Here is a 26,225-nt window from a genome sequence, read left to right on the forward strand (position 1 = left end):
GGCCCTCAGGAATAAAGTGGATATAGTAGGAAATTAGTTTTCGAATTTTATTTATTTATTTTTCTCAATGTAGCACAGCAAAAGCTGCACTGTAAACGTACAAATGAATTTGTACTTTCTGTAGGTACAGTTGTATGTAGGCTACATTCCATCACTGCATAAGAATAATATTTTTATCCTTTATAAAGCTACCAGAGAGTATTTCTTGTTGTGTCCCCTCACGTCATGAAGTCGGTTATTGCAGTAATATTGCAGTAGTAAAGGAAATATAATTGAGTTTAGATGAAATGGAAGACAAAGAGAGACGAACAGATACGAGAGCGAGAGACAGGGACAGAGATAGAGATGAGTGGGCTGGTGGAGGGTTGGCTCTCGTGCATTCCTCGCGTGTGTGTGGGCGCGTGGCTCAGGGTTCAGAGCTGTCGGTTCTCCTCCCCGCTCCTCCTCCCCCCTGTGCTCCCCCTGCTCCGACAGAGACAGGCAAAAGGCGAAGGAGGAGCAACGGACCTCACAGTCAACAGACACCGGGTGTACAACAGTCGGTCGGTCGGTCGGTAGGTAAGCTACACCGGCAGAAGCCCACACGGAGGAGGGAAGACGTCAACTAACGGTAAGCTAACGGACATTCTTAGCGCGAGGACATAGCTTGATTAACGGCTTACATTCTTCTGTCTTCTGGTGCTGTTTTGTCAGCGCTGTTGTTTGGACTTTTGCGACATTAATCGCATCAGATCGTGAGTTATGGTGACATATGAACACATTCATATTTTAGCCGAAACTCTACCGAGGAGACGGTAAAATTTGGGGATGTAACTAGCTAACTGCGCCCCGGGGCGCAGCTATCAGTCGCATTTCCCCCGGGTCTGAAACGGTAGCGACACCGCTGAATGAATGATAACCGTTTATTAGGAGCCGGTAGATGTGTTGTATGTAAAGGCTACATTATTTTAGCTCACTGTGTTATGCGTTACTTAGATGAACAGGTTAGGTTTTAATGTTTTTTCGACCGGCTGCCTCTCTTTTTATATTCCTGCCTGCTTGTGTGTTTTGTGAGTTTAAAGGCGATACAAGTTGCCCCGTGTCTCTGTTAGATAAAAGTCTCTTTCTGTTAAAATACCGAGTTCATGTCAGAGCTCCTGCTGTGTATCCTTCGCCCACCGTCCTCCGCGCTCCACATGCAGCTGACAGCACGGTGAAGTCCCGGAGCAGGAGGTCCACTCCCTGCCCGGGTGTAAAAATAGCCCGGTGTGTCAGCTTAAGCCCGGGTCACGGTAATGCGACACACAAACACACAGCTAACAGTCACTGTCCCCATTGGTTCCCTGCACACAGCCCCCCAAGAGGGAGAGTCCCATCCCGAGAGTAATGTTAGATCGCGCAAACCACGATCATGCTCCGTTATCGGTTTGTCCCGTTATGTTATGTGGGTCAACAGGATACCGCAAAAGTTGTGCATGAGCATGACACCTGTTTGTTTCAGCCTACTTACAGCATCCTCTGTTTGAACGTGTGATACAGTCAAGATGCCTCCAGTTTTAGACTGTGCTATAAGGAGTTGCAAAGCTTAATTTTGGGTGAAGTTGCCCTTTAACACCAGCGATTGCCGCTTTAATGTGTCGTATGTGTGCAGGGGTTTTTTTTTCATATCTTGAGGTTTGACATCAGCTGCAGAGCGACACAGCTGTCGCACCCACAAGTCACTTTGGTAATAAAGCTGCGGTGGCTGCCCAGGTGCTCATGACTCAAAGGACGATGTAACCTAAATTTCCTCTCATGTGTAGCCTACTTTCTGTTCTTCACTTGTCTTAAAGTGGAGGGTGAAATAATTCATGCCCTGTTTTATTTGACTTGAGTGTGCAGTAGCAAGGAGACACGATAAAAGAAGCCCAGGAGGGAAAGAATTCAGCTGCAGATTTTAAAAAAAGTGCAGCCACACCACATGCAACAATATAAAAACAAAAAATTGTAAATAAAAAACTCAAAATACCCTATGTACTGTAGGAGGGGAAAGAAAAGCAGCCCAATTACAGACTCGGGGGCAAAGCCTGTACATATTATGGATAAACAACGAGCTGAATGCTTTGAGTTTGCCTCAAAATTCTCAATTATTATTTTAAACCACAGAGACCTGCTCTCTTGTTCTGAGTCTTTCGCTGAATCATTTCCTAATGAGCTCAGAGCAGAGGGAGAAAACATGAAATCCCCTTTTTAAATTCAGCTGCAACCATAGAGACAAAACACAATCAGCTTCGGGGACCATATGCGGTGATAATTTCTATTTTCCAGTTTGGTTTTCAAGTGATGGAAGGGTGCAAATAAAAAAGAAAGCAGAGCAGACTGTCCTCAGGGATGGGGAAAGTGTACAGATTTATGTGTGCAAGTACACAAGGCAGGATAAGAAACCCAAGCATACAGCATACAATGATAGATCTGGGTGTTAGATGATACAAGAGCCAATGATAATTATAGTCCTGGTATTCAAAGATAAATTTTTCAGTGGTCCTAATTACAAACAGGATTGTGCTGGGCTTAAGCACTTAGTGTAACTTGGTTGAGCTGACAATGGCCATCTAAAGCAGGTTTTGGATATTTTCCCACTGGCCTGCCTGTGTGTCAGTGTAGATGAGCCAGGCAGCTTTTGGCCAGAGAAGAAAGGTGTCCTGGTGAGTAGGTGGCTCTGAGGCTGGAGGCTTCGGGGAGAGCAGCAGATGGATGATGATGTAGCGGGTACTGGCGCTCCCTGCCTCCCGCCGCCATCCGTCACGCGCTAATGATCGTGTCACACCTTCTCCCCGGGCGGCCGGCCGCTTCTGCAGCGCTCAGCTCAAAAACTGGTAGCTCCACTCAAATCCCCTCTTCACGGCCATCGGCTGAAAAGCCGGGAGACAGACTGTGCTGCGAGCCTCTCTATCACTAATTCTTCACTTCCCTCTTTCTCCAACGCCTTCCTTCACCCCTCTTCACCTTTAAAGTCCCTGCAGACTCTTTCCTCATCTCTCTTCATCCTCTGCTTCCCTTGCCTCCCATTCATCTTGTTTCCTCTGTAGTGCATCTGCTCCACATCATTCTTTTCCCTCTTTGTCCTGCTTATGTCATGTTCCCGTTCGCTGCTATTGCTCTCAATTCACAGCTTTAATACAGTCCAATGCCAGCATGCTTTCTCTTATTTTATGGACAATTTTTCTTTGATTGTAATGATAAAAGGAGACGTGTTGTTTTTTCCTTGCCCCTCCCCTGTGTGAGCTCTGAGGTCAGGGTCAGTTACAGTGCAGCACACATGGAGTTGGTCTGTTTGGCTGAAGGACAGCTCAGCAGGAAATCGCCAACAACACATTAGGGAGTCATTATGTCCTATAGAGTGTTTAGGTGTGTTCCCTGGGCAGTGTGCAGAAGCCCACCAAGCTAATACAGTGATACAAGTCATCTCAGCAGTCGGCAAACTGCAATACTCCTGCTCTCATACATTTTGGATTATTTTATCAATCAATCAATTGAACATCTTGTCTGTAAAACGTGAGAAAATAATGACAAATTCTTTTCATGCCGTGGTGATATCTTCAAATTATTAGTTATTTTGTCCAATCAGCCGTCCAAAATGCAAAGATATTCTGTTTTCTATTAATAACATGAAGAAAAGCAGCAACTTTTCACACGTGAAAAGCTGAAAACAGGAAATGTCTGGCATTTTAGCTTGAATCATGACAGAAAAAGAGTTGCCCATTTATTTTCTGTTGATCAATTAATTTACTCGACACGCATCTGAAGTGACTGAATCAAATCTTGTCAATACGTGGAGAGCAGCGCCCCTTTCCATAATCCCTTAACTCAAGAAGCCGTTACATCATAGGACTAATTTCTCTGGAAAACCTCAATCAATGTATCAATAAAAACATTGATAACTACAGGGTTACGTTATCACACTTAAAGTACAGCATGTTTTAACACATTTTAATCATAATGATTGTGAAGTATCGCATTTAATTTTGATGATATTTCCATTATGAAACTAAAGACCAACACACAAAGAGATTTCAGGCGCCTCCCGACCATACTGAGAATATTTTTGCTGGGTGGAATCACTGCTGTCATGTATTGTGTTTCACTGAGGCGGCATGGGAAGTAAACACCACTTTGGTTGCACATGGACTGACAGGGGTCTTTAAAAAAAAAAAAAGTGCTATTATCTCCAGTCGGGTGTTAAATAACCATGTTATGGGACTCGGCATCCTCGGAGCTCGTTATTCTGTCCCCAGGTGTTACAGGAATAAGTGTCCCCTTGAGCTCTGTGTTACACCAGGATGTGTCCCCACTGAATGCAGTTGGCCCTCTGGAAGAGACGGTGGAATGCCACTTCCTCTTGTGTGTGTGTCTGTCTCTTTGGTCTCGGCAATATTCTTACCACTGGGATCAGAGACTCAGCTCGGCATTCTGGGAATATCAGTGCTGGCGGATTGGATGATACTCTCCACAGCTGCTGTTTCTAAGAAAAGCTCGAGGACACACTAGACCTGTGTTCACATGAGCCACACACATGTAAACACACCAGCAAATGTGACATCCGAGCGCTGGTCTGTGCTGCTACTGTTACACGCATGCACAGGCACACTTACAGTAATACGCTTTAAGCAGCAATTAACTGTCAAACCAGGACAGCATTTGGGAAGCCTAGGCGGAGGTTACACACACATACGCAGACACACAAGCTTAGCTCCTTGATGTCATTTCCAGCAGCTATGCCTTTATGCTCTGGCAGCTGTTTAATGTGTGTGTGTGTGTGTTTGAGGAACAGTGTAGTGGTGTTTCTGTCGTAGAATGACCACTAACACAGTTTTTTCTCCTGTGTTTTTGTTTTCTCCAGGCTATTTTCCATTGACCAGTAAAGAGCTGGCAGAGAGAGGAACAGTAGAGAAGGCGAGCACGGGTGGAGGGGATAATTGCGTTTCTTGCTGCCCTGTGGGAACATGGGATATATGACCTCATCATTCACCTGTGAGGCTCTCCAGTAAACAACTCCAAATAGGTAGGAACAGCAAACACATGTACACACACACACAAACTCATGCAAATGTAGGCAAAGGTATCTTGAAACAGCAGTAAAATATACAAATGTCGCCGTTATGTGGGTAAACACGCACAGCTTCATGAGTCCATGCTTTGTGTTGTTTAGAAGGATGACCGAAGCAGCTGTGGAGAGTACAGATGTCCTCCTAAAACCCTGTGTTGTGACATCATGTGATGTCATGAGCTGCCCCTCCCCGCCACCATGTCCGTCCTCTTGCAAACAGAAGGAGGACCAAGACTGCCAACATGACAATAAGAAGCTGGAGCAGCAGGTGAGCGACACTAAATATATAGTGCACCACATTAATAGTATATCACATTAAAGTTATGCAGCACCACACTACTTCCCCTCACGTGCTCACTTTATGACAAATTGTGTGCTCACTCGCAGAAAAGCTGTAACCAGGTGCAACCAAAGAAAACAGTTAAGGTAAGCTAAAATAATTCTGCCTCTCATTATTCATTCGAACAGAAATATCTATTGCATTATACTCTATGAATTTGTAATAATGCTCGCTTGTGTGTGTGTTTCAGGCCAAAGGAAAGTTAGTGCGGAGTATTGCTGTCTGCGAGGAGTTCTCACCATTTGAAGCAACCCAGGTAACACACACACAAACACACACATCATCCACCTCCTCATCATCACCACACTCAAATTACTCTTTATTTTCTCCCCTCTCAGGCATCTCCAGACGCAAACATCTCATCTAGCTGCCATGACAACGAGAGAACTCCCTGTAAAGAGGAAGACCAGGAGAACAGCGCCGATCCAAAGAAACATTCACTGTCCAAAGGTGTGTGTGTGTGTGTGTGTGTGTGTGTGTGTGTGATTGATATCTCATAAAAGAGAGACAACAGAAAGCAAATAAAATGTAATAAAATGGGTTTCAGTGCCCCTATTTAGTCCTCCTGAGGTGTTTAATATTGCAGTGTGCTTTTTGTATTTTTATTTCTATTGTCTCGTAATACGCCCTGCCCGTCTGTGTCGCTCTCAGAGCCCAGCGTGGAGTACACCGACTCCACCGGCATAGACCTGCACCAGTTTATCGTCAACACCCTCAACAGCAACCCCAGAGACCGCATGATGCTGCTTAAACTGGAGCAGGACATGACTGACTTCATCATCAGCAATAGGTGTGTGTGTGTGTGGGGGGAGTGTGTGTCTGAATGAGAGGACATAACCTTGGGTCCTCATTGAGCTATCTACCGATAAACATGCTGAAATAAAACTAAATCCTGTTAAAGGATGAATAGAGTTTTATGCTAATTTAAGATATGTCTCCAGCTCTTATATTATAATTCTGTCCATACAGCTTTTTCAGTGTACTGATCAATATATCGAGCTGGTTATGTTGGTGTGGGTGTGTTTGAGCCACCGGCGATGAAATTGGACTTAAGCCAAAAAATTCACCCAGTCTCAATCTACCTCCTTCTTTCTCTTCCTCCCTCCCACTTTCTTTCGTTGCTCCCTCCTTCTATACTTGTTTCCCTCACTGCCTCCCTCCTTCTTCACCCCTTTTAATATTTTTTTTTTTTTTTTACCTTGCCTGTCTCTTCCCACATCTCAGTCCCTTTAAGAAGTTCCCTCACATGTCGTCCTACCACCGTATGCTGGTCCATCGGGTAGCGGCCTACTTTGGCATGGAGCACAATGTAGACCAGACAGGCAAGGCTGTCATCATCAACAGGACCAGCAGCACACGCATGTAAGTGCACACAATGCATGTAAATCCTCGCCTTTTAGCGTTGATTGTGAAGTAATGGCGATTGTTACTTTTTGCCTTTAAGACCGGAGCAGCGCTTTCTGGACCAGGTGCATAAGGACAAGGCAGAAGAGCTCCACCAGTGGAAAATTATTCTGAAGAGAGACAACAGCTCAGATGACCAGGTCCGTCTGTCCTCCTGTCCCTATAGCTACCTGTCTCTGTGGAATATTCTCTACAATTGACATTGATCGTATCCTATCAGCGTTTTTGACCTGCTTTCGTTCCTCTCCCTTCAGACCCGACTTCACCCCTTACGGGAGAAGCAAAGCAAGTCGATGGAGGAGAGAGAGGAGGAGTACCAACGAGTACGAGATCGAATCTTTAGCCAAGAGGTGAGATAGGGGAGAGAGAGAGAGAGAGAGAGAGAGAGACAGGCAGATATGACATGGAGACGTATAGGAGACTAATTTCTCTGCCGTACTTTTACAGGCATCCTGCACCCAGGAGAGTGCTCATACAGAAACCAGGTAACCTTGCCTGCAGTGTATTCTCTCCATGTGCCTTTTCAGCTTTTTATATTTAGATGAGGGCATTAATATATGTGTGTGTGTGTGTGCTGTGTGCAGGGCTGCGGAGGAGAACAATCCATATGCTGAGACCCAGAGGAGAAGGCAGCTCTTCAGGTAGAGCTCTGTCTGCACAGATGCAAAGTCATTTATCATCTTAATCTGGTCAGCCTGGCTGTAACAGAGCTTTTCAGAATCTGCAGTGGAAACAAAATGAAGACCTAGATTTTTTTGTATCAGGGTTAGGAGTCTTGGAAATCTTTCAGTCTGAATAAAATAGCTGAAGGAAAGTTTTTTTATTGATGATTTATGACAGTGAATGCATACATGGCCTTTTTTATGTGAAGCATATCAGCAGGTGTCCCTCATTCACATAAATAGCACGCCTCTCATGCAGCAATAAAGTTGTAGGATAATTCTGGATGTGCCTCACAGGGGGAGCCGTGACAGCTCAGGCTCCAGCTGGACAGGCAGCAGCAGGCAGAGCAGCACTGAGACTGACTGTCGCTACAGCAACGACCCTCGACCTTGGAGCAGCACAGACTCTGATTCCTCCTACCAATGGACGAGTCCTGCCTCGAAGCCCTGCCAAGCTGCCAACCACAGCTGGGACACACGCGGTTCAGGTGCGTCTTTTTTTTTTTTTTGTTCATAAACCTGGCGTCAGAATAACATTTAGAGACTCTTTATCACTTCTCAGTCGCACCTTCAAGGTGTGAATCCAGTCGTCGAGGGTGAGACACTTCATCCCTCTCTACCTGTGTGCAAGCAAACTTATTAGCGGATTTCATCGCCACGCCACACTTGGGAAAATCGCTGCGTATAAATGATGTCTGTTCTTTATTCAGCAGCAGCTAATTAACAAAAAGCAGTGGAAGTTCTGCTGGTGTGAAGATATAACTCAATTCATGAACCTTCACACCATAGCTGTAAATTTTCACACAACACCTCCAGTCATCTTCGCATATTCAAGAAAAATACGTCATTGCTGAGGAGCTGCACACAGTATGTTTTTAGCACAGGCAGGGGAGGAGAGACTGAAGATTTTGAATGTTAATTTATTATGTGCCGCGATAAAACTTTCTCTGTCTTTACTTTCTTATCTCTACTCCCTCTTTCACTTTTCCCTCCCTCTCAGGCTCCATCCCTCTTTACAGACTGACATCCACAGATGAGCCCGCTCCCAACTCTGCTTACATCATGGAGAACGGGATCCCACCGGGAAGCATACTAGTGAACCCTCATACTGGTACGTACCACAAACACACACACACCAGTAACATTACACACACAACATGCAATGCATTTATCACACTTATCAACCCTTTGACCTCTCAGGGCAGCCTTTCCTGAACCCTGATGGATCCCCTGCTGTATACAACCCTCCGGACAGCCAGCAGCCAATCAGGAGCCAGACTCAGCTTCAAGGCTCCCCCTCTCAGCAGGTAGAGCGCACGCACACACACACACACACACACACACACCCACACACACAGCAGGATAGGTTCGACATGCAAGACATGCTCGGGCTGACATACATGCATGTGGCCGTCTGTCTCTTTATCTCCATCCCCATTTGTGTGTCTCTCTCAGGTGGTTCAGTACTCATCTGTCTCGTACACAGCTCCACAGATGTTGCCTGTCACTCCCTCACAGCCATACGCCGCAGTATGTATCGCTGTACAAACTGCCGCACATACGTGTGCTTACAGTGTGTGTGTGTGTTTCACGTGCGTGTTGACCTCCTTTCTCTCGACCCGCAGATTGAAGAGCTCTCCTCGCAGTTTGCTCAAGTGAGCTGTCAATCGACGTGTGAAGCCCCCCCTCTTTACCCGCCCGGTCAGGGTTACATCTATGCAGCCCCTCCCCCTCCCAATCCCCCAAGCTACTGCCAGCCCTCACCTCAGGTACGGACTCACATGCACCTTAAATTTCTCATGTTCCTTTTTTGATTGATGTACTTGAAACAACTTCATGGTAGTGTCAGATATATGTTTAAATTCTGCCTTGATTTTACCTACAATTTAGGTTGAAGGAGTTTCAGGTAAATAACAGTAAGAATAAAGCCAGTATTTTTTTACATTATTTTCCGACAGTTGCCTGTGTATTACTACGGCCAGTATCCTACCTCAGCTCAGCAGCCGTGCAGGCCTGTCTCACCCAGCCAGCACATCCACAGCCAAGCCGCACAGCCAGCAGGTACTTGCCACCTGTGTGTGTATGTGCGTGCGTGTGTGTGTGTGTGTGTGTGTGTGTGTGTGTGTGTGGGAGACAGACGCAGGCCATGGCAGTAGAGGAGGGGGCCGTTACACTGTCAGAGATGTAGTCTGAGGGTCTCACAGTGAACCGGTCTCTTTTCCTGCTGCTTCTATTCCACGCGACGACAAAGACGAAGAGGCACATTTCAACACTGTCATCGTGTGTTAGAATTTAGTGCATCTTAATGAGCGAATGTATTTGAAACAGCTGCAAACAGTCCGTCAACACCTTCCAGGCATCAGTGTCCGATAACAAAATAAATGAAGATGAATGTATAGAATCATACAAGAGTCAAAGTGACGACATCCAAGCAAAAATCACAAGGACAGGGTGAATTATGGAAAAATATTAATGTATTTCCCAAAGTAGTGTTTTGTTGTTGCTGTAATTATTTAATGTTGCTAATAAAGATTTAAGTGCACAACCAGCACTGTAAGAATTCTGTATGATTTTTATGTCGCCATTTAAGGTAAATAAATAATAATAAAAACAGAGAAGTACTCAAGTTCTTACACAGCCAGAAAATAATTAATTAAAGTTTTTTATTTATCGACAATATCTGGAAAATTAGAGAGCGGTTAGTTCATGCTGTATCCAAGTTTCCTCACAGCTCGTCTTATTTAAAACAACAGTAAAACTCTCTCGTGGCTCTATCCTTATATTAACCGTTTGCTGAACACTTTGCACTGATGAAATATATTGTTAATAATCTCTTATATAACTGTGTGTTGGCAGCAGGTTACGCCCCTGCTGTGGGGGTGCAGCAGTCTTCACACACCCAGGCCCAGGCTGTGCTGGGGACCTACTCACCAATGGCCTCTCATCAGCATCGTAGCATGGTTCAGGTAAACACAGAGCACCCAAAGGTCTCGTTCATCGCCAGCCTCCGACCACTCAGCCCCCAAAAGAAGCGTTTAGCACTTCAGAAAGTGCTTGTGGTTGCAGATTCTTCACTCCAACTTTACTTTCTTTTTTTTTTCTTCATCTGCAGGGAGGTGTTTCACTGTCCTATCCCCAAAGTAACGTTGTTGCTGGGGAGGCGGGTTACTGCTGCGTGGTGCCCTCACCCTCCCACCACAGCAGCTGCCATCCTCCCAGCTGCACCAACCTCAGGGCCCCGGCCTGGAGCGCACAGTATTGATGATGCCTCGACGGATGGAGCGACGATGCTCGAGTTCCTGCGTTAACTCACATGCACACACACACACACTCTTAACACAAACACCTTTTTTTCACACTCCCCTCACCTACACTTGCCTTCCTCTTGACGATGCCCACAGGGTACGCTGTTCACACTCATAACAAGCATGTGCACACACACACACACACACACACACACACACACACACACACACACAACATACACCCACTCACATACAGAAATGTTCCACTGTTAGAAATGTTCCACTGTACCAAAGCTTAATAGTATATATCAGAGCTGCTTTATTGAATGCATAATTTATATACACAAATGGAGTTTTATATTGATATTAAATTATATATTGTGTTCCAAGGAAATGCACTGTGTGAATAGAATAAAGTGCTGTGGCTGGATTGACGATGTCACATTTCTATATCATCCCGGCTCTTTGTTTCCTCCAACATTGATGACGCTAATGCAAATGGATGCAGGCGTGGCGAGACACAAACACCAGGAAATGAAGTACATTAAATGAGGCAGCAGTGTCACATGATAATCAAAATGATGTTTGTGCTGTGGAGAAGCAGAAATATGGGTTGTTAACCCACCACTGAGCTCATAAATGGGAGATGAATGTCATTAACTTAATGTCTGAATAACTAACAAGCAAGTGAAAGATTTAAGATTAACATGGTTGACCATTAAGGGCACTTAATTTAAGGGAATCTTGGTGTTATTAGGACTCAGATGATCACACAGTCGCAGTCGAGCAATAGTGTTCAGGTTTTTACTCATGACAACAAGCCAATGTGGAAAATTGGTGCAGATTATATAAACAGCAGAGTTATCAGTTACCATTTTCTAGCAAACCACTGAAGCTGTCTCAGTTTGAGGCATTAGCGCCCCCTGCTGCTCAAACACTCAGTACACAGCCCTCATTAACACTACAGGTCATTTTGTGCCGCTTCAGGGCTGCAAATTACTATTATTTCTGTCACTGATTAATCTTCAGAATATTTTTACAATTAACTGATTAGTCGTTATTGTATTTAGGAGGGAGTTATCTAGCAAATTTGAGAGGCTGAAATGGGTCAAATTTGGGGATTTTTGTGTAAAAACGTGTCCAAACAGTTACCTGGTTATCAAAGTGTATGCCAGTTCATTTCGTTCTGATCACCTTCTCAATTTCATTTCTACCCATGAGGATGATGTCCAGTCAAAAGCCAGAGGTGGAATGTAACTAAGTACATTTACTAAGTGAGGTATTTAAGTTACAGTTTTGAGGTACTTGATTATTTCCATTACCTGCTACTCTGAACTCCTCTCCATCTCAGAGGGGAATATCATTGCCTACTTTTTACTGGACACGTTGTCAGACTATCATAGAGCTGACACATAGAGACAGACAACCATTCACACCTGCAGGCAATTTAGAGTCACAAATTAACCTGCATGTCTGTGGACTGTGGGTGGAAGCTGGAGTACCCTGAGAAAACCCATGCTAACACAGGGAGAACATGCAAACTCCGCACAGAAGTTCCCAAGGTTCGAACCCCTCACTCTGGGTTATCTGTATGTAAAACAAATGATTCACCTGTTTTCAACCTTTCAACATTTCCTGTCCTCACCCCTCTCTCCCAAGAGGCAAATCCAGGAGCAGCAGCCCCACACAGGTCAGTTATACACAGAGGTGTTTCTAGGATTTGAGGACATTTAGGGCTTACCTGAACCTCTGTTGGGGGGTCTAGAGGATCCTCCCTTGGCACAAAGTCTATTTTGATGCCGTGTTTATGCACTCTGGCATCTTATTAAATACACAATACACTAATCTATGTGAAAACAAGATGGCAGCCTTCTCTGCCAAGTCAGTCTGCAGCCGATCTGTACACAAACGTAGACAAGGTCCAAAACCTGATCACATCTTATGGCTGAAACATGTTTACTTATGATTAATAATGTTTGTAGTTTGATATGGCAACAAATTTGAACAATTTTAGCAACAGAAACAAGACACTTTTAAATAGGAAGTACTTGTGTGAGGACACTGGGACTTAATTATTGTCTCGTTTGAGGACATTGGGACTTTGTTATCGTTGACAATACTTAGTTTTTATACTTATCTGGTAGTGATCCCAAATAGCTGTGAGAAATTAAAAAATGCATACCAAACAAAAGTTCAGGTCTCAAGAGGTTAACCCTCCAACGGTTTGGTAAAGCATATTTCAAGTCACTGTTTCTTAATGAAAAATGTGTTGAACTTATCTCTATTGTTCGGTTTAGGCATGATGCGCTATGAACAATACACGAGATGTTGCTGTGTCTTTAAATAGTATGTCTGTCAGGTCAACTCCAACAGGAAGTTGGTAACAACAAAAAGGTCACTCCAGACATGAGGGCTCTGTGTGGTGGGATTTTAAAAGGTAGGCATATTTTTTCGACATGCTCTAATTTCAGAGGTCTTACTGAACATACTGTCAATTTATACAAAAAATAAGTCTAATAAGGGCCAAATAATTGTTTAAAAACACTACCAAAAAGTTTGTTTGTCCCTTTATGGTAAAGGTAGTAAAGCTAAGCTAACGTGACTTAAACTGAATTTTAGCTCAATTTACAAAAAACTTATTTTTATTTATTGTTGTTAAATGATACATTTAATGTTGTCCATTATATAAATGCTGAAATAATTTTTAAGTATGATTTTTTTAAATTTTAAAGCCATGCTCAACCGAAAGGCTGAATTGTCATAATACATTTACAATTTTTATTCAATAAAAAGGATCAATATTTACTGTTTTTGATTAATTTTCCTTGCACCTGTGATTTAACTACTGTGACATGTAAAAATGATCTACTCACCTATACAGATCAATATCTAATTAAATACATATTTACAGGCATACATTATATAAATGTCTCCCTTGCAGAAGTCTTCAGGCGTTCAAAATTTTACACTCCTGCAAACACCTTCTTTCACTTTCATACAAGCAATAACTGATAAGCCAGTGTGTGTGTGTTATTGTTCAGATGCCAGCTAATTCGGTTTGTGCTCAAAATGATTCATATCCTCCCCAACAAATTCAACAAAACATATCCATCATTCGTACGAGGCTTTAGAATTAAATTTGAATTTCGTAACTGTGGTGTTGGATGCAATATTCATACAGGCCGACGCTTTCAGAGAGTCAGCTCTATTTTGGTCCTTTCTACGTTCAGACAGACACACACACACACACACACACACACACACACACAGATAGGCAGCAGTGCAGGTTCCATGATCTTTAATAAAAGGCACATGTACAGCCATAGTGAGATGAGTGAGTCCACTGGCATAGAGACGAAGCATTAAAACACAGAAATACAGGAAGTAGAGGTCAGGAGGAGAGAGATCTATCTGCTTTACAGTAGAATCTACTTAAGTAACATCTTCTCGTTCAAGTAAGTCTAACACTAATATGTCACCGTGGTAAGGTAAAACCCCACCCCAACCCCCGTCCCCACCCCTGACACACACACACACACACACACACACACACACACACACACACAATCATCCACACCACCCACAGTCTGATCCTCCTGAGAAGTCTTCTCCAGGGGGCCGCTGAGCTTCACGCAGATGAAGGAGTCTCTCAGTTTGGGTTGCGTCCCCTTACTGTCGTTGACTCGTCCTCATGGGCCCCTGTTGCCTCAAAGTTCATCCATGAAGTTCGGTGCACACACAGCTCACACTCTTGATGTCATCCTCCTTAGATTTTTCACAGAGCTCTTTTACTGGAAACAACCTGGCTCAGGTTTTCTGTATGTCGGTTAGTTTGTGGTAATTTGTAAGAAAACACTGGTGTTCTTTTGACTGATGATGAGCTCATATTTTCTTCAGTCTTTCCATTGATTGTGGAAAGTACGTGAGATATTACAGCTATAACCTGACCAATGACAGATCTGTGGGGCTGATACCGATAAAGGTATTGCCGAGCTTTAAAAAAAAAAAACGACAGTTGTTTATTTTAACTAACACGTAACCATAGGAAAAGAATGAGAGCAGGACAGACATTCCCATTCAGCAGTGGCCATTTTTATGTGTAGCATTCGCGAAATTTCCGAAGCCTACGACAGCAACAGAATGGCCCGCCTCTGATAGGCTGACATTCTTACCCTAAGCTTAACCAATTCCCCTCATTTTGCCTACACCTAAATAATCAAACCAACGAAGGCGACAAGTTCTTGCCAATCAGAGAGAGTAGGGTGGGTCATTCCTTCACTATCCAAGGATTCTCCAATTTGGGTCCCATTGCCATTGCAACTGTTGTAGCGAACTAATGCCGAAAACACACCAAGCAGCACACCTGTGTGGACCTTTTTTGCGTGTTGGAGGTGAGTTTGTGGGTTTCAAGGAGTAAGAAATTCTTATAAGAACGGTCAACCTGTCACAGTAGTCACATGACTCTGTTTGCTGATTGGCTAAAAGTTAAAATCATCTGCAACTTTTAGTTTGGCCGAATCAAAAGGCCACAGCTTGGAGCAGCCGCCGCAGATTTCCATACCCACTGCATGGCAGCTCGCACTTTGAAGATGCTTGGTGTGTTTTCGACGTTATGTCCGTATAAACAACCGGCTTGCATAAAGTCACAAACTCTCTGAGTCAAGGTTTTGCAGTAACAGCCAAACGAGCAGTGGAGCAGTTTTGATGCACGGAGCGGCGTCTTCTTGGCTAAAGATTCTCCATTACCTTGCTGCTGGGGATAAATTGAGGATTTCTAGATTTAACTGCGTCATACTTTTATTAGTAGGACATCAAATTCTATTCATCAACTGAAAACGCAGGTTTAGCAATAAGCTAATGTCGGCTAATATAGGTCGCCCTCACTGATTTATAAATCTAATTACTATCTTAAAATCAAGAATATTTTTAACACAACAAACTGTTAAATAATATATATATATATAAACTAAAATAAATAAAAGTTTTAGGGCGTGGTCACACATGCACGAAATTAACACCAGCGAATTTTCACCTCCTGTTCACTCCCATTTAGTGCGAGCGAAGGGGCGTATAAAACATTGGCTCCTGATGGCAAAGCAAATCTCATCTTCGACTTCAGTGAACACTGACTGGCGAATTCGCAGCCTGAACAATAGTAAAGAAGTAAATATGGAGGACCCATTGATTGTTGCCATGTTTAATGAGCTGAATTACAAACTGCCCCACATTAGAGATGCTGCCTGGCTGGCAGTCAGTAAGCAGACAGGCATGGAACATAAGGAAATTTAAAAAAGGTACCAATAGCTTCATATTTCCCAGTATTTATTAGCAAGCTAGCAGGTCAGTCGCCTGCACTCGCTCATGTCTGACCGTGCCTTTAAGATGCAGAGTATGTAGGCATGCAGGACCCAGTTGTTTTTGTGCTGAAGGGGCGCAAAGTCCCTAATAAATCTGCAGATAATCAAATTACCAAAAAGCAGCTGACATACAGTGAACCTGAAGGTCTGTCATGTCCTCAAGGATTGTACGGTTTGTCTAATAGGGAGGTTTTCACATGAATCTCACAGTTATGATCTTTTAGACACACACACACACACAAAATCAGTCACACACTAAAACCCAAAATAAAAAGAATAAAAGTTCACAGGTACTTAAATATTTGGGGTTAAGAGAAATAAAACTGGTATTAGTGTTGAAGGTTAAATATAACCACAGCTGGAGGAAGAGGTTGAAGAACTAAAATATGCATGCAGCCAGGCCGTCTCTCCTCGTGTTGAAAGGTGAAAGGATATCACTGGGGGGGGCGGACGCCGTCTTTCGTCTGCTCTGGCGAAAGCTTTACACACACTTTTGCCAAAACAGACAGAAACTGTTGACGAGACTCAGGCATAGAGTTTGTAGACAGAAAGGACAAACACACACTCTCTCTCACACACACACACACACACACACACACACACACACGCCCTCTACATCCACTCACGTGTCCAAAGAACAGCTCAGTAGAGTCAATCACTCTATTTTCACATTATCACGTGTCTTTGGGACATCTCGACATAAAAGCAAGAGTTTGGGACACACTCCAGCGTCCGCTCACTTTCTCTCTCTCACACATACACAAGCATGTATGCAACAAATGCACCCAGCAAATCCTGCTTTGTTTGGTGTGTGTGTGTGCTACCTTTGGCTGCGGGTGTCAGGGGTGAAAGGTCAGACACTACCTGACCTCAGAGAGCCTCCACAGGTACACACCAACCATCACAGACCCTGCTCCCTCACCCCAACAGCCCCGCCTGTGCCTTCGCAGGTTTCACCCCACCCCTCCATTCCATAACAAAGCCCACCCATCTCCATAGCAACTCACAGCTCCCCGAGCAAGGGGTCTCACTATCTTGTAAAAGGAGGTAAGTGTAATTAGTGGTGTGTGTGTGCGTGTGTGTGAGTGCAGATGTGTGTGTACCCTGCATGAATGTTTGTGAGAGTGAGTGTGTGTGTGTGTGTGTGTGTGTGTGTGTGTGTGTGTGTGTGTGTGTGTCGGTGTTAAGAGGTATCAGTGGTTCAGTGGTGTCTCTTTAATCTTCATCACTCCTCTCTCTCAGCCCCTCACCCTCCATCACCCCTCTTCTTCTTCTTCTCCCTCATCCTCTCCATCCTCCTCCTCCTCCTCCTCTTCCCTCGCTCTTTATTTTTGGACTTGGAAGATGAACAGGCGCAGGTTGATGTTTTTGGCGGCCAGCAGTTTGTTGCACTCCACCGAATCTGAGATGGGCAGAGGGACGTAGTCGGTCTCGTTGGTGTCGTTGCTGAAGGAGTGGTGGTGGATGACCGGCTTGATCCGCACGTCGTCATAAGGCCCCTTCAGCAGCAGGAAGGAGCACTCCAGGGCTGAGTTCACCTGCGCACACACAAGCACGTTGCTGTATTAGTCACAACATCTGCTGACAAGGGGTGGACCAAATATGATAATGATATTTTTTTTCTACCTAAACACAACAGCACAACGTCACACTACCCATTCTAATAAATATGAAGAGACGCCACTTATTGCTGCGCAATGATGACAGCACAACAACCAAAGCACTGAAGAGAAAATTAAATAAAGAAACTGACAAGAGATGGGAGCTCACAGGGATTTTTGACACACACACATACACTGAACAAAAATATAAACCCAACACTTTTGTTATCGCTCCTCGCAACTGCAGACCATATGTAACCACATCCGTCCTGAAAGTCATCTGAGATTTGCTCACTGAAGTATTTCTGCATCAGAAACCGTTTCAGTGAAGCTCGTCTGCATGCTCTTCATCCTCAGCAGTGTCTGGACCTGACTACAGTCCGTTGATGTAGCTAATTTGAGTGGGCACTGCTCACCTCTGATGGCGTCTAGCACTTTGGAGAAGTGCTCTCTCCACTCCATCTTGTGTGACCAAAAAACATGTGTCTGTGGCCCTATCCATTTTCATCCGCTTATCTGTGGCCTGGTTGCAGGGGCAGCAGGCTGAGCAAAGCACCCCAGACATCCCTCTCCCCTGCAACACTTTCCAGCTCCTCCTGGGAGACCCAGAGGTGTTCCCAGGCCAGATGAGATATGTAATCCCTCCAGTGTGTTCTGGGTCTGCCCCAGGGCCTCCTACCAGTGGGACGTGCCTGAAACATCTCCAGCAGGATGTGCCCAGGAGACATCCTGATCAGATGCCTGAACCACCTCAACTGACCCCTTTCGATACGAAGGAGCAGCGGCTCTACTCTGAGCTCCCTCCGGATGTCCGAGCTCCTTACCCTATCTCTAAGGCTGAGCCCAGCCACCCCACAGAGGAAACTCATTTTGGCCATTTGTATCTGTGACCTCATTCTTTTGGTCACTAGTCAGAGCTCATGACCATAGGTGAGGGTTGGGACGTAGATTAACCAATAAATCGAAAGCTTCGCCTCCTGCATCACTGCAGAAGCTGAGGCAGTGACTCTCACCCGTCCCTGAGAAGAGTTGGGGGAGAGTCACTGCCTCAAGCGAGGGAGCCCTAGTCATGTGAAATCAATATTTACGTGTGCCTGATAAATGTAATTTTTCAAGATGAAACCACACATTATAGAGTGGCTTTTTATTGATCAGCCTAAATCAAATGTGTAGCAATGATGCTGTTTAATCAGCATCTTAATATGCCACATCTGTCAGGAGGATGGATTTTCTTGGTAAAGGAGAAGTGCACAGATTTTAACAAATTTGAGACCAAAGTCTGAGAGAACTAAGTCTTTCGTGTTTGTAGAAGAAGTCTTAAATCTTTTATTTCACCTTGTGAAAACAAGTGCATACTAAAAACTTTAAAAAATAAACACAAACAGACAGAGCAGTGTGTGTACCTTGCTTTTGAGGATGAGCTGGAAGGAGAGGGTGCGCTTGCAGGACAGGTTGGGGTTGCGCTCAGAGTCGTTAACGCGGGCCTTCAGCACCCATGTCTGGTTGAGAACAGTGAAGCGTGGTGTTTCATAGTACAGACGAGTGATGAAGTCATCGGTGCGGTACGGCCTGAACTGCACCTCTGGATGGAAACATGAGGGGAGGAGAAGATTTGACACAGGAATACAGATAATAAGTGGGACTGAAGGAGAGGGGAATATAACATCTGAAGTGAGAGGAGGATGTGCTACATAAAGATAATTTCACAAACTTCACAGGCAGACATTTATTGACTGTTTGCATGTACCTGTGAACCCGATCTTTTCGTAGCAGAGCAGGCTGAAGATGCTGTTATAGAGCTGCATGTCTCTGCGGTGGCTCTGGTCCATCTCTCCCAGTATTCCCATCAGCTCTGTACCAGTCTTGGTGGGATGGGAGCACTCGCTCTCATGCGCTGGCAGCTCATGGAACGGACCTTGCCAAGGGCAGCCAATCCTCTTGTACTTACACTGTGTCACCCTGGCAACATAATGGCAAGTGCGAGTTAAATAACAAACTTGAGGAAGGAGAGACACGGCTTTATATAAATTAGAGGTGCTTTGTGATGAATACATGTACTTTCCTGCAGTGAGAGGAAGGTACTAATAATATCAAGAGGTGTTAATTAGCCTAGGCTGTGAACCTAGGCTAATTAACACTGTACTAATGATACATCTGTGCTGAAAGCCAACCTCAAGGAAAGAAAAGACTTGGATTTATATCAGTCACAACCTGGACTGAGGTGCTGTTCAATGAATACCTGTTCCTTTCTCAAACATAACAGTGAGGTATTAATAATGTGAAAGGTACCAGTTAGCCTCTATGGTGAACCGAGGATAATTAAAAGCACACTGACGTCATTCACCTCATGTTAACTACAAAATTCTGTCTTATATAATCAGGCAGCTGGAAGTGGTTCAATACTGTAGTCAGGTATTTTAAAACACCTGTAATCACTGACTGTAATTGCTGCAAATTAAATCCTGAGTCTGATTTTCAGATGGGTGTACTATCCTAAAAAAACATAATGGTGGCATTCCTGAGAACAGCAACATCACATTTATGTAAGAAGCAGTCAGATCCTCACAGGAGACCTGCACGCTTTTCAGCCTGACCTGACCAAAAACCTGCTAACTGCCGTGGCCGTTGTCATGGCAACATAAGCACGGGCACAGCTGTCCTGAGCAGGGTCACCTGTTGCTATAGCAACAACCCCATAGGATTTCATGCATGCAAATGTGGCCCAGCATGAGCGTCACAGACAACAGACAAACACTCTGTAATCAAATCAGCTGTTTTTTTTCTCTCCTCAGAAGTAGCAGGTCACATGCTCGCCCATCTTCCCCAAATTAACCCCGCGTGATACCGTTACCACATGCACACACGCCCACGAATATGTACTGGTGAGTTAGTGCAGTTTTAGGTGTGTGTTAGATAAGTTTCTGTTGAACTACTTTGTAAACTGAAAGACCCTGAACTTACTTGATTAAAGTTTCTGTTATTTCTGGAGAAACTGACTGGAACTCATTTTGAGACGCTCTTCACACAAGTGTTGAACCACTAGTTTAGGAGATTACTTAGCTAGGAAACTGTGTTCTGTCACACTATGCCTCTCTGTCCCCGTTTCCACCACATTAGCTCTGGTTCTTGAGCTGCGTCAGTTCAGGATTCTTGGAACCTTGCTGCTATCGAGCAAACCAGCCTGCATTTCCACCAGTTTTGAGAGCAGTCATTGTAATCAAGGATGTGTCATTAACAGAGGGGGTTGCATAACATACAATGAAACTATACAGTGGTAGCAAGATGGCGGATCAAGCTGATAACCTCTACCTGTAAGCCTTTGCTCTGTTATTACAGATATTTGTTTATTACCAAAATATAAGTATGAACAAGCTAACACTGAAAGCACTGCGAAGTCTTTTTTCTGACATTGGTACCCTCTCCATCCTGTCTTTCCAACCTGTGGAATATGACATGATTTTGTCATAGTTCGCAAGTCAGATCAAGGAAAACCTGCTACTCAGACTCCAAACCTATTTATATTTGGTCAAAATGCTCCAAACAGTTAAATATCATGATGAAAATGAGCTGTCTGGTCCTCTCTGTACCCGCTTTCTCACTTCCTAAAAACATTTCTTGCAATTTCCTACCTGTCCACCAGATGCCCTCATACTTTTTCACCAGACTTCCTCATGCACCTGCTCACCTGTTCTCACTTCCCTCATTAGTCACTCACTGCAAACACCAGCTCAGATCCTTTGTTCCTCTGACACTTCATCCTAGTTGCCATGTACCTTGTGCTTTGGAATCTGAATCTGCCTGCCTACCAACACCTGCCTGTAAGCACATTTATGCACAATAAATCACTGAACTTCCTGTTTCATCTGAGGTTGGGTTCTTTCCCTGCTGCCAAAACTCTCCACTGGGACATGTTTTTGTGTATGTGTGTGTTTTGAGTGTGTACGTGGTGTATACCTGTCCTGGCACTCCTCTTTCTGGTGTCTCTCTAAGCTGGAGCGGGGGAACTGTTTTAGGCAGAAGGTGCATTCTGTTGGCAGCTCACTGACAGCCTTCTCCACCGCGAGGTTCCTGCAGCACAGGTTCTTGCTGATCTCACACCTTCACAAAGACAACCACAAGTCATACCTCAGGGCAGCGGTGTATAGGTAACATTTGTGGTATGTGAAGAACGTTAAAACAAGTTGGTGAAGTATGCACAACCATGACATTATGCTTTTCTCAACTGCTGGACAGTTGTGTTGAGTTGTTTTTCCTGTGCCTATGCATCAGTGACAAAAATAATTTTGTACAGTTATGTTGTAACTAACAATACATTTTGATTCTAAGAACTATATTCACTTAGAGTAGTGGTTCCCAACTGGTGGGTTGTGGCCCAAAAGTGGGATTCCAGTCCATTCTGAATGGATCTTAAGTGACTTCTGAACATGTTAAGTTTGTAAAAAACACAGTTTATTTTGAAATACGGTACTGTTTCCTGCTGTAGAGTGAGGGACTAAGAGGCCGTTTACACGTACACGGTGATTTTGATAAACGGAGACATCTTCCTTCGTTTGTGCCCTTCATTTACACGCAAACAGAGATTTCTCCTCTGAAAACGAGTCTTTCTAAAAACTCCAGCCAGAGTGGAGATTTTGGAAAACTCCGGTTGCGCGTTTGCACGTAAAGTGAGATAAATGAAGATAAACGGAGTTATAGGCAGTCGACATCACAGTATGCGCCGGAACTTGCGTCTGTGTCAAAAGTGCGACCAGAGATACTGGATAAAGTGACCTATGTTGCTATGGTGACAATGGATACATGGAAGGCTTGAGCTTCTCGTTACACTGCCACCTACAGGTTTGGCATGCTCTTGTGTATATATACACGGATAAGTGTAAATGAAGATCTTTTTGAAAACGGAGACGGTGAAATGTCTGTTTATGAAAATAGCCGGCAACGTGTAAACAGCCTCTAATGGACGGCTACTTAACAGAGACAGCAAACTAGCTCAACAACATGGCCAAACACAAGTATGATGCTGAATATATTAAACTGTTTGGACCTTGAACTAGAAGAAGAAATCTGGACCCTGTGGCTGGACCAGTTGGGAACCACTGACTTAAAGAGCCCAGAGTGGCTTTTGGGGTCATCTTACGGTCATCACTGCATCACTGTTTTTCCTGCTGTTTGACATCATTCTCTACTTGCCTTAGCTCAATTGTATTTATGTTTTTTCAATGCTCTAATTGCTATTTACATACATACCTGACTCAGAAGTGACAGAGACAAATCCAATTTTCTAGATCATTTATTTAACTGGACAAAAAGTATTCTATCTAAATTATTAGGCTGCAAAACTGTTTTGACACAGCAGTGTGGGAGCACTCAAATGTGTGTATAAACAATTATCATATTTAGATGTATCAATATCCACAGTGATGCTCAGATCAACAATCATCAACTAAAGTAAATGACTTCTTCTGATTGGACTAAAGAGCTAGTTTGTATTTCTATGCGCATGATTCAGGAAGTGCTCCTGTCTACAGCTAACTGGGCGTACCTGCAGTTGGGACATGTGGCCTGCTCCTCCTTGAGACGAGAGTCAGCCAGGAGGTGGATGAAACAGCCTGCACACATCAGGTGTCCATTGGTACACTGTGGTGGGGAAAAAGGTGAGGTGACAGCCACACAAAATGTACGAGGAAAGTGGAGAAAATCATTACAGTGACAAAAACGACAAAAAATACTTGCGTTAGTGCAAGCTGGAAAATTGAAAGTAAACTTTTCTTGTTGAATGTTATGACAAAAATGTGATTATAATTTGTTACAGTTGTGGTTTTTGCTTGGGACTGCTTGAAAAAATTTAGAGACTATTTTAGGATTCTACTTTATATTAAAATCAACACAATTTGGGGGAAATGTCATCAGACATGTTTGGCTAAGGCTAGGTGTATTTCCTTTGTCTATTTTAATTCAATTTAAGTTAAAATAATGGCTTAGCTTCAGCTTCACATTACAATAGTGACAGAAATGGAAATATATAAAAGCCAGAGTACAACTTAAGAAATACTTTTATAGAGAGAGATCAGGGGTTGCATACTTTTCTATGCAAATATTGACAAGGTTTGGTGGGTATATGGATTAACAGGCCTAATATTTTACTTGTTGTGCTTTTTAATTGATATGCATGTATGTTAAGGGCAGAAGATTGTGTATGGAAAGAGCATGTTTTTACACAGTATTGTTAATAAATGTTAAATGACTGCCGAGAACATGTGGGCTGCATGGTGCAGAAGGGCATGTAAATGTTTAAGACCACCTGAACAATTATTAATTACAAATGTGTTCACTTGACATTGAAGAGAGCAGTTTGAGGTCGCTAAGGTGAATGTTGGGGTGGATCAAAGGGAAGGGCAGGAGATTATTAATTAAATTTTAGGTTTTGGTTGAGATCTGGATGTTGGATGTGGGGTTTGGGAATGTGGTTTTTGCTGAGGGTTGTTTGAGGATAATTCACAGTACAGCTGGCCACTCGGCCTGGGTGTGTCTGGTCTCTCAGCCTCATGGCTCAGCTTGGGGCCTGTGTTCAGTCTAACATCACTAATAATAAATGGAGCTGGCCAACACATTCAACAGGTCGTCTGTGAGCTCGGAGGTTGGGACACATGGGGAGTTTCTAGTGTGAGGTGCAGCTTGTTTACTGTTGTTTGACAGTAGGTTTAGGGTTAGGGTTATGAGGGGAAGTGTTGTGATTGACACCACGTTTACCTGGTATACAGACGCCTTGGGCAAGTCTAGGCACACGGTGCAGCACAGCACTGAGTACAGTCTCTCCTCCAGCTTTCCTGACTCTCCCTCGGGCAATCTCACCCTCTTCTTGGGTGGCTCGTCTGCGTCTGGCTCGGGCCCTTCTCGCCGTATCCCGACCTCCTCCTGCATGGCTGCGACCCCGGCGACAGCCTCCACCGCTGCCCCCACGGCCCCGACCCCCATGCCGGCCGAGGAGGAGCCAGGGGCGGCCACAACGCCCACGTCTCTCTCTTCCAGTGAAGACATGGCGATGACTGTCTAGAGATTTCTGAGATGTACCTGCCGCGACCAGGCTGAGCCCGAAATATAAGCAGGTTAGCTCAGGGCTAGCTTACAACCTGTCAAGCTAACGGTCAGCTGACAGCTAGCTAACGTTAGCTAGGCTAACGCTACGGCAGCAGGCTGTCAGAAAGGAATGCAGGCTAACTTATTATTAAAAATAATGCCACCCTCCACTTACGAACTTGGAATTTAACAAGCCAATGATTGTGTAATAACGAGAGCATGTGCAAAATGTAATTATGACTCAATTAAACGTTGACTAGTTTTGTTGACTTACAGTGAGGCTAGCAGACTATGCGGCTAGCTACGTTGACAAAAACACAGCAGTCCTCTCGCTTTGCCCAGGCAGAACAAAAACAACTCAGGCGGCTCTCAGCTGTTGTTGTACTCTCGACGCCGTTATTCGCAATGACAGCAGATTACAACGATGTACACCGGCGGCCCAGCTCGGCTGCTCATCTAACGTCCCTGCTCCGGTACCGGCTGACTGTCCACGGGACCCACGGGACCTGTCGGTGATTAAAGCTGCCGTTAGAGAGAGTTCTGCTGGGACTCGTCTCTCTGGTTACACAGCCATCTTTGTTTTTTTCCTGTCCGTCTCCCCCGACTTCACCCTGCACAGCCTTTACGACTCCGGGTCACACTCGTTATTAGTCAGGCAGGCTCTCAATCGTTTCTAATAATAGAAGTATTTAAAAGTAAGTATTTTTTACGTGTATCTGTAACGGCCTCTGTGTGCCTGAGACTACTTCACTACAGCCGTGTGTTGGCTGACAGCGGAATGTTTTATTGTGGCAGATGACTTGGGGTATTTAAAGAGTTTTACACGGCGCATGCGTGGTGAGCACCTGCGGGTCAGTGTATGGCAGGACTTGAAAGGTGACCAAAAGCTGATATGCGACAAATTTAGGCCACTCCGACAGAGGCACGCATCCTTTATACACATGCAATGTTTATAAACCACGTCTACAAGTTGTTATAACACCTTAAATAATCTGTGACATGAAAAACTTTTAACAAAAACACATTGTTTTTGCTGCCATGTGGCTGTTTTCTATCAACGTGGTTCAACTGGTCGTGAGGGGCCCAGTGTTTGTGCATAAATAATTCAGCCAGAAAAACAGGGTGATCGAAGAAAGCCTCAGCTAACCTTGGCCACTGATACTAGGTCATCTATAAGCTTATTCATCCCATCAGTGTCCCAGATATGTGGATTAGCTGCCTCAAGGGCTGGGAGGGGTGCATTTGTGTTGCCCTACTGGATGGGGGGCTGTGTGTGTATGTGTGTGTGCTTGGTATAGGTGGGGCAGGATGTCAAAGTGTCAGCTGTCTGCAATCGGCAGGGACAGGGCTAACCACTCCCATTGGACAGACAGATATGCCTTATTTGGTCTGTGTGGAATGGCAGTGAGACATACCACCCTCAGCTATGCACACACAGCTCAGCCAGTAGCTGTATGTGGTCTCACACTGGCCTGAA

At 44.3% G+C, this 26,225-nt stretch overlaps 2 protein-coding genes across 4 annotated transcripts; one reads left to right on the forward strand and one right to left on the reverse strand.

Annotated features, from left to right (window-relative positions):
- Positions 1-388: 388 nt before the first annotated feature.
- On the forward strand, positions 389-11,158 carry arpp21 (cAMP-regulated phosphoprotein, 21). 3 transcript variants are annotated; one of them, XM_049601482.1, is made up of 20 exons: positions 390-610; positions 4,859-5,020; positions 5,168-5,333; positions 5,453-5,491; positions 5,596-5,661; positions 5,744-5,855; positions 6,057-6,195; positions 6,630-6,767; positions 6,850-6,949; positions 7,064-7,159; positions 7,257-7,294; positions 7,394-7,450; positions 7,769-7,959; positions 8,472-8,582; positions 8,672-8,778; positions 8,927-9,001; positions 9,097-9,240; positions 9,430-9,532; positions 10,331-10,437; positions 10,584-11,158. In XM_049601482.1, the coding sequence occupies exons 3-20, from the start codon at positions 5,172-5,174 to the stop codon at positions 10,731-10,733; spliced, it is 1,935 nt and encodes a 644-aa protein (XP_049457439.1). In that variant the 5' UTR covers positions 390-610; positions 4,859-5,020; positions 5,168-5,171; the 3' UTR covers positions 10,734-11,158. The 3 variants fall into 3 exon arrangements, with proteins under 3 accessions (XP_049457440.1, XP_049457439.1, XP_049457438.1); XM_049601481.1 differs by having other exon boundaries at positions 391-610; positions 10,328-10,437; XM_049601483.1 differs by lacking the exon at positions 8,927-9,001 and having other exon boundaries at positions 389-610; positions 10,328-10,437.
- A 2,839-nt stretch (positions 11,159-13,997) lies between these two features.
- Positions 13,998-25,535, reverse strand: cyhr1 (cysteine/histidine-rich 1). Its single transcript, XM_049601484.1, has 7 exons — positions 25,023-25,535; positions 24,422-24,756; positions 23,214-23,308; positions 21,629-21,772; positions 19,422-19,633; positions 19,078-19,256; positions 13,998-17,611 (listed from the first exon to the last, which is right to left on the reverse strand). Exons 2-7 carry the CDS (start codon positions 24,707-24,709, stop codon positions 17,399-17,401), a joined length of 1,131 nt encoding a protein of 376 aa, XP_049457441.1. The 5' UTR covers positions 24,710-24,756; positions 25,023-25,535; the 3' UTR covers positions 13,998-17,398.
- Positions 25,536-26,225: the final 690 nt, after the last annotated feature.

The sequence above is a fragment of the Epinephelus fuscoguttatus genome, linkage group LG17, assembly GCF_011397635.1.
Source record: "Epinephelus fuscoguttatus linkage group LG17, E.fuscoguttatus.final_Chr_v1".
Lineage (NCBI taxonomy): Eukaryota > Metazoa > Chordata > Actinopteri > Perciformes > Serranidae > Epinephelus > Epinephelus fuscoguttatus.